The 17,602-nt window shown below is 37.2% G+C and overlaps 1 protein-coding gene across 14 annotated transcripts in view; it reads left to right on the forward strand.

Moving 5' to 3' along the window:
• The window catches only part of RAD50 (DNA repair-recombination protein (RAD50)), a 75,358-nt gene that overhangs the window by 13,964 nt on the left and 43,792 nt on the right, over positions 1 to 17,602 (forward strand). For all 14 annotated transcript variants that reach the window (XM_088870206.1, XM_088870204.1, XM_088870207.1 and 11 more), the window contains 4 exons: positions 8,997 to 9,111; positions 10,614 to 10,842; positions 10,961 to 11,139; positions 11,225 to 11,395. In XM_088870206.1, the coding sequence (XP_088726332.1) occupies positions 8,997 to 9,111; positions 10,614 to 10,842; positions 10,961 to 11,139; positions 11,225 to 11,395 (694 nt within the window). Of the gene's footprint in view, positions 1 to 8,996; positions 9,112 to 10,613; positions 10,843 to 10,960; positions 11,140 to 11,224; positions 11,396 to 17,602 lie in introns of those variants that run through there.

Below are 17,602 nucleotides of genomic sequence, written 5' to 3' on the forward strand. Positions count from 1 at the left end.
GGATCATTAGAATGAGGAATCTCATGTGTTGCAAAATGGATGATCATCTAAAGAGAGTTCAAGAGTTGTATAAGAGAGCGTGAGAGAGCCGGTCACTCATATGATGAGGTGACACAAAAGATGATGTTTGATCTCACCTTCCTGGGAGACCTTTGTGGCCAATTTGATGGCCAAAGACGCGCCTACAACAGTGGAGGAGATTGCATTTTTCGTGGAAGGGGAAGAGCAAAGAAATATGGCAATGGATGGACTATCTTCCATGGTCCATATGGTAAATTTCAATAACCCTCTTCTTCTTCTACTCCCTTACTCATTACTCCTATCTCTTCTTCTCTTCTTAACTCTTCTATGGTGAATACATGTAATGTGGGAATGAGTAGGAGTGATAATGCTAAGAACATGAAAAGAAAGGGAAAAGGCAAATGGAAAGGGAAGGGGAAGCAAAAGGGAAAGCAAAAGAGAAAGTCCTACTCCCCTTATCTATTTAGCCGTTACCCTCCTAAAACCCATGCCTACCCACAAAACTATACTAGCCCCATGCCTTTTAAGCCTAAACCACCACCCATACCTATGATAGTAGGTGGGAGGTCGGTTTGGCCCTCAAGCCAATATTATTCAAAGGTGCAATGCTATAGATGCAAGAAATACGGGCATACTCAAAAGTTTTGTAGGTATCCTCCTCCTCCACAGAACCCTCATTTTGCTCCTAAGCCCAATATCGGTAAGCCTCAAGGTAATATTGGTGGATGACCAAGGAAAGAGGGAGTTTGTGTGGTCCATGAGACTTTGATTGCCAATGAGGAGGCGGATGTGTGGGTTCTTTACTCGGGGGCTACTATCCATGTGGCAAATTCTATGAAGGGCTTTAGAAGGTTTTATGATGTCCAACCCGGCACCCATAATCTTTATATGGGTGAAAATCAAATGGAAAGGGTCTCAGGAAAAGGGGACTATGTGTTGGAGCTCACTAATGGTGAGTCTCTCATGCTTAAGGACACCCTCTATGCACCCAGGATGAGGAAGAATCTCATCTCGGTTTCCAAGATGAGTAGAGCCGGGTTCGTGCTCTTGTTCAAGGAGGATAAGGTCTATGTGCATGATGGCTCTATTAATGGAGACCTTGTTTTGTAGCCCACTTGGTTCAACGGCTTTATAAAATTAAAATGAAAACGGAGTTTGCTTACTTGGGTGATGATTTACAAAAGTTTACTTTATGGCATTTAAGCTTAGGTCACATTAATTTATCAAGAATGCATATTATGATGAAAGAAAGATTGCTTGATATCTCATAATAGATGTGAGGCTTGCCGTAAAGGAAAGATTGTAAAAAAGTCCCACAAAAAGGTCGAAAGGGTCTCTAGTCTTTTAGAACTAATCTACTTAGATGTGTGTGGACCTATGAGTGTACCTACCATGGGGCACATGAGGTACTTCATAACATTCATTGATGACCACTCCCGTTTTGATCACACCTATCTCATGAGAAACAAAAGTGAGGCCATAACCAAATTCCAACAGTATAAGGCGGAAGTTGAAAATCAACTAGGTCGAACCATCAAAAACCTTAGATCAGATAGAGGTGGGGAATACACCTCCCAAGCCTTCCAAGATCTTTGTGTCCAATATGAGATTGTCCACCAAACCACTATCCGAAGAAAATGGGGTTGTCGAGAGAAGGAATAGGACCAGTTGAGATGGTGCGAAGTAAGATGAGTACCGCTAATCTTGGATTAGAGTTTTGGGGGGAAGCGATTCTAACTTCCACATATGTCCTTCATGGGCAGACCTTCCTCAATAAAGCACCTCAAGTTTTAGGGATGTTCCGCTCATGTTCTCATACCATCCCAAAATAGGTGAAAACTTGATCCTAAAATCATTAAATGTGTTTTCATAGGAAACCCAAGTCATGGGAAGGGATTTATTTAGGTTTTATAGCCTCTTGAATCGTAATGTGGTTGAAAGCCTTGATACTCATTCCTTGAAGATGATTTCCTTGAGAGAGAATCAACCCAAAAGAGAGTAGACTTCCATGACCTTCAGCCTAACAAAGAAATTGAAATCATCCCACTTAGGCGAAGTGAGAGAATAAGGAGACCACCTACCTTTTTCACTTACCTTGGGGAGAACTATGAGAGGATTAGTGAGAAACCCGATGATGAATTCTTACCTACATGCTATGTCTTGTTTGGATCATAAGTTATGGAAGGAAGCCATGCAAGATGAGATAAATTCAATCATAAAGACCCATGTATGGCAGTTAGTCCGCTTACCACCTAACCTTAGTTCCATTGGATGTAAGTGGATATTCAAAAAGAAACTTAACTTTGAAGGGCGTATTGAAAAATACAAGGCAAGACTTGTAACAAAAGGGTTTACTCAAAAGGAAGGGGTAGATTATTTTGACACTTATTCACCTGTTGCCAAAATGCCTTCAATTAAGATGATCATATCCATAGCAACCTACCTTGACCTAGAATTGCATCAAATGGATGTGAAAACCGCATTCTTAAATGGTGACCTAGAAGAGGATATATACATGAACGAACCTGAGGGTTTTGTTGTGAAAGGAAAGGAAAAGTTCATGTACAAACTTAACAAATCACTTTATGGTCTCAAACAAGCTTCAAGAAGATGGTTCTTCAAGTTCCACCAAACCCTGATTAGATATGGATTCAAATCAAATGAGGATGACCATTGTGTATACCATAAGACCAGTGGGACTGGCATTACTTGCATGACTTTATATGTGGATGACATTCTAATAGCTAGTAGCGCCCTAGACCATATGAGAGATACAAAGGCAATGCTATCAAGTAACTTTGAGATGAAAGATAAGGGAGGCGCTTCGTATGTGTTAGGGATTCATATTATAAGAGATAAAGCAGCCCGCACTATTCACTTATCTCAATCTACATATTGCAAGAAAGTTGTTGAGAGATTTGGTATGAGTGAATCCAAGCCTATATATACACTTGTGGAAAGGAGAGGAAAATTAAATGTCAATATGAAACCATACAATGATCTTGAGAGAAATGAGATGAAACCGATCATGTATCAGAGTGCCGTAGGATCACTAATGTATTTAACTATGGGAACTAGAATCGATCTACCTTCTGCTCAAAGTTTGATTGGTTGATTTCAAAGTGACCCTGGATTAGAACATTGGAAAGCCGTGAAAAGAATCATGAGGTATTTGAAAGGAACATTTGATTATGGATTAACCCATAGCAATGTGAGTGAGGTTAAAGTTTTGGGATGCACAAACTCTGACTATCAAGGAGACCAAGATGATTCGAGATCCACTTCGGGTTATCTATTTATTTATGGGGGTGGTGCCATATCTTGGCACACTAAGAAGCAAGATACTGTAGCCCTATCTACCATGGAAGCCGAGTGTATGGTTTTAAGTTTCGCAACATTAGAAGCCATTTGGATTAAGAAGTTCTTGAATCATCTTAACTTCAACCCTTTAAAACATGGAACTATTAGAATCATGTGTGACAATCAAGCTGCAATAGCAGTGGCAGTTGAACTAAGGTTCCATAGCAAGTCAAGGCACATTAAAGTTCAATATCATAGAGTATGAGAAGAGATATCAGCTGGTGAAGTAGAAGTTGGTTACATTCCATCTGAGGCTATGCGTGCAGATCCATTAACCAAAGGCTTGGGGGCAAGTGATTTTGTGAGGCATGTGCATGAGATGGGATTAAGGAGGTTGACATAGTTGTTATTACTTTGTTTATTTCTTGTGAATGATAAATCCGTGGATGAGTATGAATGCTTTGATTTATTGTGAACAATAATGAGAGAGATATAGGAATTTAGGCCTCAAAGGCCAAGTAGGAGAATGTTGGAAATATGGCCTATCAAGGCCTAAATTTCAGTAGTCTCTCATTCAGTGGGAACGAATGAGAAATTTAAATCTTGGCACCTTGTGAAATGGAGCCCAGATTCTTTTACCCCGAGTACGCATGAGGCATCGAGAGTTCCCGTATTGAGAAAGCAATTTCTCAAAGAGGTTTGAGGGTCACCGCCTAGTCAAGATTTTATAGGTTAGCCTCATGTTTAGCTCCGACCGGTCAGGGCTTGGAGAATCCAAATGAGAAAAATAGAACTCGCGTATTTATTAAGTATTCATCCTGTAGGGAATGGTCAAGACTTATGGGACATTAGTTCGATTCCAGACATGAGCCCATTACATGGCATGTGCATTTTTATTTCGTACGGGAAGCCACTCTTTCAAATGCATTATCCGAGTTTGGAAGGACCAGTGCACATGTGCTTTGAGAGGATCCTTGTAATTGAGTTAGATCATATCCCACAAGGGTACATCTATAATTAATTGAGAGTCGGATGATCGGAAGTTTTGGCTCAACGGCTTTGATATGGCAAATTATGTGTTCTTGCTTTAGAATGTCGAACATAGGTCTATTGGGTAGTTTTGAGACTCGGCGGAACATCATTCGGGACTAGCTCAATGGAGTACTCCGATACCTACAGTTATTAGCCTGAGATCGCACTATACCTTTTGTCCGATTTTATAATGATGAGAAAAACCTAATAATTGCTCGAAAATACTTTAAATATTTATTGTGAATTTTAGAGAATTTTTAGGAATTTTTATTTGCTAAAAAAATGAGGTTTTTTGAATTGTTTGACTCAAATTCCACTTTAGTCTTGGCTCGGTAGTGCCATGTGGTGTCTGAGTGGCCATAGGGCTGCCACGTGGCACCCCCACGCCTCACTCTAGGATCGCCGCCCAGCTAGACGTTGATCCCTAGGCAGGGGGGATTAGATTGGCATTTGGTTGCTTGCTTTTTAACGGGTTGTCTTATTGTGTCTTGTTATATATTGTTATATAGTGTTATAACTTAAGGCCCCCTTTTAATCACATGTCTTAATTAACTCACACATGGGCCATGCAAGGCATGTGTGAAGTTTAATTAATTAATTTATTTGATATTAAAGGGAAAATAAAATTTCAAATTTGATTTGAAAAATATCTTCACACATGTGAAGGGGACATTATTTTTAAATTGATTGGTTTGAAATTTTAGATCTAGAAAGTGATTGGCTTTGATAAAGTAGAATATCTTCACATGTGTGAGTTTTGATAATTACTTCTTTGCCTTTTACCCTTGGTGGTTATCTATTCTAATACATTATTATTTTGTAAGGGCATATTGGATACAATTGGAATAAAAACATGGGTCAAGGACAAAATGGTAAAGTGGCATAACTTAAGGTTAGGGTGAGTGATAATGGTGTGAAATTCCATCTCTTCATCCTAGTGGTTGGATGGGGATGGGGATGGGTTGCTGGGTACATTAACCTCTCATGTACCTTTGGATTAGTGCATCAAGGGTGTTGATTGAGTTCACGGTTACACCCATGTTATAAAAGCACATCATGAGATTTCAAACTTTAACTATCTCAACTCTTGAACTATTTTGGAAAATTTGTGCCCCCCATTTTTTTAGAACTTTGTGAGAGAAAATTGAAGAGAGAGAGAGACGCCACGTTTTTCTTATAAAAGGGTTTTAGAGTTTCATTGATGGTGATCTTGATGGTGGTTCTCCTTTCTTATGCTTAAGTCCATAGTGTGCATTTATCAAGGTAAACTCAATTTAATTTTTTTTCTCATAAGTTCATATTCTTGACATCTATAGTTGTTGGAGTTTTGAATTTACAAAAGTTTAATTAATTTTAGAATCCCCATTTGATCATCTTTTTTATCATGCTTATTCATAGTGTGGTCCTTCATGAGTTGTAGTCTATATGCTTGAGAATCCATGATCATGCATAATATCCATTGATTACTTTGCTTCAAATCCAAATACTTTAGTCTCAGTGTGTTACTGAATTTTCAGAAGGTTTTCATCACGTGTTTACCTATGGGGGTTCATAATCTTTTCATACAAGACTGTTTTGGTGGTCCGAGGGATCGCCGTGTGTAGTTTGGCCATAACTCTCATGTTTTTTATCCGATTTGATTCAAACCTTTTGCATTCTGTTTTGGATGATAATACCAGTGTGTTGTGATCTTAAGAACTGATTTTAAGGTATGTAGTTGCTTCCCATTTTGATTAGACACTCTTGCGTGGCCTTGGCACAAGGGTTTCGAAACATGGCTTCCCTATTTTAATTTGGCATTCTAATTCTCTGTTTAGTTGATTTTATTCCTTAGAATTTTGTTTAGATAAGTTGTATGTTGTATTTAAGCTTTGGGACATAGTTTATGTAATTTGTGCTATGAAAGTGTAATTCATAAGCTAGTCTTGCTTTATATGTAATTGCCCCTTAAGGGGTTGGTATTTGAGGTTTATTTACAGTGGTTTTACAAGGCTAGAAACGGTTTTAATTGTTATTTAAAGGATTGTAACTTATTCACTTAGCTTGGTTTTAAGCAAGTGGCTTGTTGAAGATGTGCATTTTGCCTTTTTTTTGGCTTGGAAATTTGCTCAAGTATTTGTATCCATTATCACAAGTAACCTACTACAAAGTACTCTCGCAACACTGAGAATATTTTCTTTTTTCTATCACATTGAACACTTTAATGATAAAAAGACTGTGACAATAACTATACCAGTTACCTGAAAAACATCCACGAAAGAATAAAATCTCAAGATTAGGTATTGCAAGTGACATGGCACGCATAGAAACATTCTCCATTACATGAAGCATCATCATCTTGCAGAGTTCGTTAAAATCTATAAAGTAGAGTAGAAAACTACCAAGGGTAGTGGCAAAGAAGTAATTAGCAAAGCTCACACATTTGAAGAGATTCTACTTTATCAAAGCCAATCACGTTATAGATCTAAAATTTCAAACCAACCAATTCAAAGATAATGTCCCCTTCACACATGTGTGTGAAGATATTTTTCAACTCAAATTTGAAAATCGATTTTCTCTTTAATATTACTAAACAATTGAATTAAACTTCGCACATGCATGGCCCATATGTGAGCTAATTAAAATGTGATAAAAAGGGGCCCTTAAGTTATAACAATATATAACAAGATACCATAACACAACCAAATGGTAAACTGGTCCCCCCGTCTAGTGATCAGCGCCCAGCTGGGCAGTGATCCTAGGGTGGAGCGCGGGGTGCCATGTGGCAGCCCTGTGGCCACTTGGACGCCACATGGCACTCCTAGGTTATGACTAAAGTGGAATTTGAGGCAAACAATTTGAAAATCCTCATTTTTGAGCGAATAAAAATTTCAAAAAAATATCTAAAATTCACAATAAATATTTAAAGTATTTGTGAGTAATAATTTGGCTTTTCTCATCGTTATAAAATCGGACAAAGGTATAGTGAGATCTCAAGCTGGTAACTGTAGGTGTCGCAGTACTCCATTGGGCTAGTCTTGAATGATGTCCTGTCGAGTTTCAGATCAACCCAATGGGCCTATGTTCGACAATTTAAAGCAGGGACACATAACTGGCTACATCAAAGCCGTTGAGCCAGAACTTCCGATCATTCGACCCTCAATGGATTACAGGTGTACCCCTGTGGGACATGATCTAACTCAATTACAGGAGTCCTCTAAAAGCACATGTGCACTAGCTTTTCCAAACTTGGATAATGCATTTGGAAGAGTGGCTTCCCGTACGAAATGAAAATGCACATGCCATGAAATGGTCTCGTGCCAGGATACAGACTTATGTCCCATAAGTCTTGACCATTCCATGCAGGGTGAATACTCAATAAGTACTTGGGTTTTATTTTTCTCGTTTGGATTCTCCAAGCTCTAGCCAATCACAACTAAACATGAGGCTAACCTATAAAATCCTGATTAGGAGGTGACTCTCACACCTCCTTGAGAAATTGCTTTCTCAACACGTGAACTCTCGATCATGCATTCTCGAGGTAAAAGAATCTGGGCCCCATTTAGCTAGGCTTCCAAATTTCGATATCTTAATCGCTCCCATTGAATGAGAGCTTACTAGAAGCCATATTTCCAACAGCAACCATGTGCAATAAAAATCCGAGAACAACAAACAAGAGATGGAATCAACAAACCACAAAAGGAAATCAACAAACCACAAAGGAAATCAAGAACAAATGACAACATCGATTATACGTGGTTCGCCACTAAGGCTACATCTACGGGCAAGGCTTCAAGCACAAATTCCACTATCAAAGAGAAATTTATAATGTAGGATGCAATGTTACTTCAATGAAGAGATCAGTGAACACCCAATCCCTTTCTTGAAAGCTCACAAAATCTTTACACCAAGAGGGGCAACAGGGGTCCTTCTTCAACCCCTTCCCCCCCCCCCCCCCAAAAAAAAAAAAAAGAGAACAAAAAGAAAAAGAAGTTGATTTTCTATCACCATGAACTGTATATTTGTTTTCTCTTATGCAATCTACGATAATTTGTCTATTCTTATTACTATAATTATTATATTATTTTCTGTTTTTCACATGTTTTTGACTTTTTTTATTGTTTTTCAAGCTACTAACATTCAGTTTTTTCATTTTTAATGTCATGTACTTTTCTTTTCTTTTAAATTTTACGAGGCGATTTTGGATTTTTATTATTTTTCTTAATTTTTAGGGCTTTATTTTTCACGAATCTTGGGGTCTTTTTTGGGGGGCTTTGGCATGTTGACTCGGGCTCTGTTGGATCACTCGTCTGGAAATGACCGGTGTACCTTGCCCATGCACCCTGTTTTAGAACCTTTAACTTATTTTTTAATTTGAATTGACCTCTTGTCGTTGTTGGAAAACATGCTCTTATATTTGCATGTATCCTGGAAGCTTGACTCGTCATCAGTTATACTCGTTTTATGCTAAAAAGCAAGTGTTCCTTTATAAATGCTTTTGGGGAGTTTTCTATGCGTTCATGGTTTATGGTCTTATGCGCCATGGTAGAGTAGTTTAATCTACAGTTATGGAGAAAAATATAATTATCAATATGTCTATCTACTGAAGCTCATGTGGGAAACCCATATCATTTTCTTGTTCGTTGTAAAATTATTTTCTATAGGTATACAAAAGCCTTGGAAGTCATAAAAAAGCTTCACAAAGACCAGGCTCAGGAGATAAAGATGTACAAGTTAAAGTTAGAGAATCTTCAGACATTAAGGGATGCTGCATTCAAGGTATTCCTTCAATCATCAATTGTTCACTATAATCAAAGTTTGTTACTTGTACCATCAGCAATTATGATTTTCTTTTGGAGACTTTGTCAGAATTTCATTTGTTACATAACATTCGACCCCTTATATGATTATTTTGGTTTTATTGCATTCTTCTTTTACTAGTAGTGTCTATGTTCGAGCTATTTAGCCATGAAAGTGGTAGCACTGAGTTTCATAATTGAAGTGTTAATGTGGGGAAGTTTTTTGCTTGAATACGAGGACTTTATGCTTAACATAACAGATGTTCCAAAATAAATAGTTCCCAATACAATGACATGGGATTTTACATATTGGGTCTTGGTATACTTATTTCGCAGCTCAAACCCTTGTCAACCTTCCTTTCAATCTTGCAAATAACACTGAAATTCTTTCTGAGAGCCACACCCACATAAAAATGCATCCTTCAGTCTATATTCTTATGGTCATGATGCTGGATGGCATGTGATCCAGAGTTTTGTTCCGCATTTTTAAATTCCAATGTTGATTCTAAGGGTTTTAAAGAACAAGATATAGGATAGTTAAGTTTTCAACCAATTCCCTTCATTCAGTATGCTCATCAAGAGAAACTTTGTTATTATTTCATTGAACCTTGTTTGTTTTCTGGTCATCAAAAACCGAAATTCAGATCTCAGAGCTATAAAAATATCTTGAGTACTATTACTATTTTTACTGATTTTGTATTGTTGAGGAGAGGAGAGAGAGCTAGGTTCAAGAGAAGCTGCTTTAATTTGTGCTATGCTACATGTGGCTTGATTAGGTTCAACACACACATGGCTCTGGAAAAAACTAAATCTGTTTTCAATTGTTTCTAAGGAATGAGCTTCCCTTTTTGTAGTTGTTCTGCTGTCCAAATGGGACCTTAGAGTAGGCAAGTGGATCACAAGCAGCAGTCAATGGCCTTGCATGTCTAACTCTAACGCTAACCTGCAGTGGCTCCAAATGTCCTCTCCAGAAATTATCTTCTATACCTACACTTTCCTTGAAGTAACACCTTTCTGTCCTTCAGTTATTTCAAACTAATAATTAGTCAAAGAAAATTGAGAGCTGTTAATAATGTTACAATTAGAAAGTTGGAACCATCTACAGTAGGCAATGTTGCAACTGGAACTCCCTTATTGAAGATTTAATAGTTATATGGTAATTGTTCATTAGGAACAATCCCATGGGATCATGACAGTTGGTGCTTACTTCAGGTTGAATCTTATTAAAGTCACCTCAGTAGAAAGTCCACCTGGGTTATGGAAATTTTTTTTTTGCTACCTGTTGGATATTTTATTATCACCCTTAGTCAAGAATGTGCTTAAGTACTTAATTTACTACCATTGTCTTTTAGTTAGCTTGGTATCTTGTAACTTTCATTCTGTTTGCTTCAGTTTATTCTTAGGCTCTTGTGATTTTTTGCTAAGAATGAGTGATCCTGTTGCACAAGTACACAGCTATTCTCTAATATTGTGTTCCTGCAGCTCCGTGAAAACATTGCTCTAGATCATGAGAAAATTGAGTCCCTCAAATCCCAAGTCCAGGAACTTGAAAGGAACATTCATGACATGGACAAAAAAATCCAGGCCACAGAAACAAATCTCAATGAATTGAGGAAGCTACAGGAAGAAAAATCACATTGTAACACTAAAAGAAGTACACTGTACAAACTGCAACAAACGCAGTATGCAGCTCTTGCTGAAGAGAATGAAGGTATGGAGTATTTGCAGGGGAATGGGGATCACGTGGAAAGCCTAAATTGATCGTGGTGTTGTTGTCGTGATATTGTTAATTTCAATAGTACGTACTATCTAGATGCTTTTATTTGCAGACACGGATCAGGAATTATTGGAATGGCAATCTAAGTTCGAAGAAAGAATCACATTGTTGGAGACTAAAATAAGCAAGCTGGAAAGGGAGCAGGGGGATACAACGACAACCAGTTCTTTGCTTTCCGAGAGAATTAATGAAGCAATCCGCGAAGTTGGAAAGCTCCAGGCTGAAGCCGATGTAAAGTGAAAGAGTCCATGAAGCGTAAAATTTGATTTATATCACAGTTTTATTGCAGAGTTACAAATGTGACATTTTGTTTCAGGCTCATGCATCGTTAAGGCATGAACGAGACACATGTATCCAGAAATTTTTTATGAAGCATAATTTGGGCTCTGTTGAGAGCATTCCTCTTAGCAATGAGGTGGCTTTCAACCTTACTAACCGAGCCAAAACGAGACTGAAAGATCTTCAGAAAGACTTGATTGATAAAAAGGTACATATTTCCATGAGTTGCAACCTGGAATATCCTTCTTTGGCGTTAAATAAGAGTACTACTTGAATTTGAGGATTATTTTTATGTTGGTGCAAGCCAGTGTATTGCTGGTTTCGTAACTATACTTATATTTCTCTTTGTTCTTGTTGGGACCAGATCATGGACCTTGCAGTCTTAACTATATTACTATTTCTTTTTGTTATTATTGTATTTAAATTATGAAGTGAAGATGGTTTCTAAACCGAGGTAATTTTCTTTTACATTAATCTGCTCTGATTTGCTTCGGGATTTTGTAGTTCACAAGTAGATTAATTGTATTCTAGTTTATAAAAAAAAAAAAAAATGGTTTGAGTACTTTAAAAAAAAAAAGTTGTGCTGTGGTCGAAGTCTGCTCTATGAAAGAATTGGAAGTAATGTTATTTACATATTTGTCTTTTAGTTCTTAGATACTAGAAGATGCACATTGTAATGCTTTTGTTTCTACGTTTTTACTAGGAGATTTGAGTGGATCGAAATTTGTAATGCCGTAGTAATGTACTCAATATGGATCATTTGGGTTCCCTGTGTATCCAACGAAATGGTGTATTGTCAGGTTTGAAATGTGGTAACATGTTTCCCACTTGTTTCACCTGCAAAGCATGTTTTCAGTGTATGCAAAAAAGCAGAGAAAAAGAAAAAAAAGAAAAAAAAAAAGGAAAAAAGGAAAAAAGGAAAAAAGGAAAAAAGAAAAAAAGAAAAAAAGAAAAAAAGAAAAAACGAAAAAACGAAAAAACGAAAAAATGAAAAAAAGGAAAAAAGGAAAAAAGGAAAAAAGGAAAAAAGGAAAAAAGGAAAAAAGGAAAAAAGGAAAAAAGGAAAAAAGGAAAAAAGAAAAAAAGAAAAAAAGAAAAAAAGAAAAAGCTTTAGGGTGCAAGCTGCTCGTTGAATCCAGCTCTCTTTATCTTAAACCAAAGTTTCTTCTTTCTCTACCCTTACCATCCTCTTCTTTCTCTACCTCCTTTGCCTGCTCTCCTTCCTCCCTTTGCAACTCCAATCTCCTACAACGAGCAGACCTCTTCCTTTCTTTCTCTAGCTTTTGACCCTCATTTACGTTCTCATATTACCGCACTAAAGAAAACCAAAAACTCCAAACCTATGTCAGGCCTTAGAGAGAAAAATAAAAAACCGTGGTGTCCCAATAAACCCTAGTTTTCCTATGTTTTTGTTTGGATTGAGGAGAGAGAAAGAGAGAAAAAGGGAGCAAGAAAGAGGGGCTCTCATGCTGGTGCTAGGCTTCTTCCTCTCCAAGTGAGGTGTTGCTTCTTCTTCTTCTAATGACTGAAAGGGAGTGATTCCACAAATATAGAGGTTCTTTGCAAACTTTACTTTCTTTGATGGGGCCGTGGTCTCATATTCTTCTTCTTTTAGTTAGTCTCAGAAGAAGCTTGTAGGTTGAGCTCTTTCTCCAATTTGCTGCGATGGGTGGAGTTTTCTTGTTTAGCGAGGTGGTCTTAATGGTTGGCTATGGTTGCAGAGTTCAAGGAGAGAGGCAAGGAAGGAGAGTATGTTGTGGTGCTTGGTAAACGGGCTTGACAACTAGCTTGTAGTAGAATTAATCTATAAATTCAAATGTTTGTGAATTTCTGGGTAGAAGAATATCCCAACCTTGAATCCTTTATTCAATAGTCCTTTTGCTATTTTTTTTTCTATATGAATGTCTAATGAACACTTTGTATAACCGAGGAAAGTTGAAAGAAGTGGCTATGTGGAATTCATCATCATCATCATCCAAGCTTATCCTAATTATTTGGGGTCGCTTACATGAATCTTGTTCCACCATTCTGCTCTATCAAGGGCCATAATTTCAGTTAGACTATAAGTTACCATATCTCTTCTCACTACTTCCATCGTTATCCTATTGGGCCTTCCCCTTGCCCTTTTAGAGCCTTTTACTTGAACCAAATTGCCCCTCTTAACCGGTGCTATATTAGTTTGCATTGCACATGGTTAACCCACCTAAGTTTACTTTCCCACATCTTATTGCCTATTGAAGCCACCCCTTAGATTTCTCATATGTATTTTTGAATTCTATCCTTTTTTGTCTTGCCACTCATCTATCTCAACATCCTTATCTCAGCTACACCCGTCCTGTAGATATGTTGTTTCTTGATTGCCCAACATTCCATCCCACAAAGCATGGCTAGTCTTATAGCCATCCTATAAAGCTTCTCCTTCAGTTTCATTGGTATATGCTGTGATCACATAAAACTCCAGATGCACATCTCCACTGCAACTACCTAGCTCTAATTTTATGCGTCCTCAATCTCTCCATTCTCTTGTATTATTGACTTAAGATATTGAAAATAATCTCTATTATTGCTAAATTTGCATTCCATATATTCTGTCTTAGCTAATTTTAAAACCTTTAGATTCTAGAGTATTCTCCAAAGTTCTAACTTTGCTTTTACACCGCCTTTAGTCTCATCAATCAAAACTGTCATCCACGAATAATATACACCACGGTACCTCATTCTGTAGATGCCTAGTTAATTTGTCCATAACAAAAATAAAGTGATATGGGCTGAATACTGACCTCAGACGCTGGCCTACTGTCACTTAAAACTCCCTTGTCTCTTCACTAGTTGTCCTTACACTAGTTAGCGCTCCCTCGTGTATATTTGTAACCATGTCTGTCAATATATCTTCTAGAAACTCCTTTCTTTTCTAACACTCACTGAATTAACTCTCTAAGTATCCTATCGTATGTTTTCTCTTAATCAATAAAGGCCACGTGAAGGCTTCTTCCCATCTCCCTAAACATGTTAATCAGTTACCTAAGTAGAAAAATAGTCTCAATTGTTGACTTCCCTGGCATAAAATCAAGTTAATTTTCTGACACACCCATTTCATGTCTTAGTTGTTGGTCAATAACGCTCCCTTATAGCTTCATAGTGTGGCACATGATTTTGACCTCTCGATAGTTCGTACAGTCAGTATGTTTCCTTTGTTTTTTAAATAGGTACCACAATAAGTTTTCTCCATTCATTTGACATTATCTTTGTTCTCAATATCTTGTTGAAAAGCTTGGTCAACTAAAAAATGTCAATCTCTCCCATGCACTTCCAAACCTCTATTAGGATACTATATAGTCCTAAAGCCTTTCCTATCTTCATCTTTTTTAGAGCTTCTTTCACTTCAAGTATCCTAATCCTGTGAATATATGTATTGCCTTAGACCTCATTTATGTTGAAGGTTTATCCTAATGTTGTGCTGTCAAAGTGTTCTTTATTTAACAATTTTTGAAAATAAGTTTACTACCATTTGTTGACCTCATCGTCCTTCATCAACACCCTCTGATCCTCACTTTTTCTCTTTCATTTTTGTTTTCTTGAAGATATCTTTTTCACCTTCTATTGTCCCCTGTTTATTGTATAGATCACTATATGTTTTAAGTTTTGCCTTACTATTTTTTTAGTATTTTTCTTAGCATTTTTTAGTTTTGATCATTTCTATTATCATTGCCAAGCTTTATAATATGATCATTATTAACTAATAGCGTTTTCATGCTCATCACTCCACCACCTAGTTTCCTAGTGAGAATTTTTTTTCCCTCAAATTTCTTGTCCCACTTCTCTAATACAATCAACCATCTCATTTCACATAACATTAACTTTGTGCTCATAATTCTATTTTTATTCTTTTATTAGTTTATTCCTAAATAAGTTTATTTTCTTCCTTTTTAAATTCCACCACCTAGTTCTTGGATGCTTATTAATTTCACTCCTCGTCCATCTCTTTATGTTGAGGTTCATCACCATTAGCCCATGTTGTGTGGTTAAACTCTTTCCTAGTATAGCCGTACAATCCTTATGTGATAGTCGATATGCCTTCTTAACTAGAAAGAAGTCTATATGGCTTTTATATAATCTGCTTTTATAAGTTATTAAGTGTTCGTCTCGCTTTTTAAAATGGGTATTTGCTATTGGTAGGTCGTAAGCCATAGCAAAATCTAGAATAGTATTACCCTTCTCTTTTCTTTTTCCAAAACCGTATCCTTCATGGGCACCTCATATCTGCTATTATCTTTTCATACATACCATTTAAGTCTCCTCTTAAAAAAGTCTTCTCTCCATTTGTTATTTCTTAGAACTTGTCCATCCATGTCCTCCTAGAATTGTCTCTTAATTCTATCTTCTTGTCCGACCTTTGGCGCATAAGCACTAATTATGTTAATTATCTCCTTCCTTAACACAATTTCAATTAATAGGAGCCTATCACATACTCTCTTAGCATCAACTACATCATCCTTTAAATTATTATCTTTTCCTATCACATACTCTTATGCCATTTCAATTATTATCCTTTCCTATAAATCAAAATTTATATCCATCGATTTCTTTAGCTTTTACCCATTTTCACTCCTATAGGCATGCTATGTTAACTCTCCTTTGTCTCATTGCATTTACTAACTCCATACTCTTGTAGTTCCTACAATTCATATGACTAGATAAATCATATTATCTTGGAGTACCTTCTTTACCCATGCTCGTTCAACATGGCACAGGAACCTTTGCCTACTTGTCACTGCAACATGTGTCGTTTAGGAATTCAAGGGAGTAAAATAAAAAAATTTCTCTTTTTCTTTTATCAATGTATCTGAATTTCACTTTCAAGTGCCACCATACATTTCTGTAAACAAGAAATAAAATCTTAAGTACAACCTAAGCTCATAGCTTTTACTGCCTAATAGAATAGACACATTACAAGAATGAAAAATAAACTTCTACTAACAATTTTGGTACAAATAATGTTCCTGAAAATTCAAATAAACAAGGAAATATGACTGAAAAATAAAAGCAAACAGTGGGGAAGACTTTACTCGAATTTGCTTAGGGTTACCCCCTTAAGTCAGTGTACATCCCACACTCGATTTCTTGACCGATGCATACTTTGATCCTATTGGCCTTGTTGAATGTTTTGAGCTGTGAAGCTTCCTTAGGCAATACCTCACAAACTAGGGTTTTTATGAGAGCATGGGACAACTAGGGTCTTGACTAGGGTTTCAAGGCCCCTTTAATCCTTTGGGGCATGCCACTATGTGGTACCTCCCCGAATCCTAACCTAGGATTGGGGGTGACCTTCCCTTTCTGACTATAGGTGGTCCATGCCACCCCTAAAGACTTTTTTTTGTTGTTGGGGGGAAGGGAGGGGGTGGCGTTGCACCTAGAGAGAGAAGGGAGAACATGAGAGAGAGAGAGAGAGAGAGAGAGAGAGAGAGAGAGAGAGAGAGAGAGAGAGAGAGAGAGAGAGAGGCTAGAAATAATTTGTAGATAATGAGGGCCTTCCCCTCCTTATATGGGCCTCAGGTGCCATAAGTATGCATATCCAACTATGACTCATCATGACCACTAGGATTTTAGAAAATCTGTGAGGTGAGAGAGGATCAAATTTGAGCCATCTATCAGATGGATTAACAATCGTGATTTAAGGAGGACTTCTTATTCCTTGAATCTTTGAGACTTTGACCCCATATCCACTTGAAGTCAAACTAGGGTAAGACAAATCTAAAAACAATATTCTAGAACTTCCTTTATCTCTCCCAAAAATTGTAGGTAGTAAAAAATGAAAGATTTGGTTAGAGATACAAATGTTATTTCAAATAACAAACTCCCACAAAGTAAGGGCATTCTTTGTCAAAAAAGATTTCCAAACCAACAACAAAAGACCTTTTTTATTTTTTAAAACAAAAGAAAAATAAGAAAGGAGTGGGGTGTGCCACCTCCATGTGTGAGGTGTAGGCCCCATGGGCTCCAAGCCCCACCCATGTGGTATGGCTCACATGTGGGGCTGGATCCAATGGCCCGACATGTGCTCCTACAAGCTTCTCCAAACTCCCAGAATTTCAGAAATGCTCTTTTTAAAGATTTTATAGATGAAAATAATTTTTAAAAAATTCTGAAAAAATTCTAAAAAGTATTAAAACATTTATTACACTGAAAACAAAATATCTGCATGTGGACTAGTACCAATGGGTTAAGAGAAAGTGACTATTAGGGCACTCCACTCGATAGAGTAACCGTGATCCTTGACTATCTTATCAAACCAACCCAATGAGACCAATGACCCATAGTGTCTTGGATGCTCATGATTGGTTTGTGAAAGTTGGTCAATAAATAGTGGAACTATAGTCCCAGAATATGGATTGCAAGTTCCCCCCTAAGAGCATGT

Source organism: Amborella trichopoda, chromosome 6, assembly GCF_054954075.1.
Source record: "Amborella trichopoda isolate Santa Cruz 75 chromosome 6, AtrichopodaSantaCruz75HAP2 v2.0, whole genome shotgun sequence".
Lineage (NCBI taxonomy): Eukaryota > Viridiplantae > Streptophyta > Magnoliopsida > Amborellales > Amborellaceae > Amborella > Amborella trichopoda.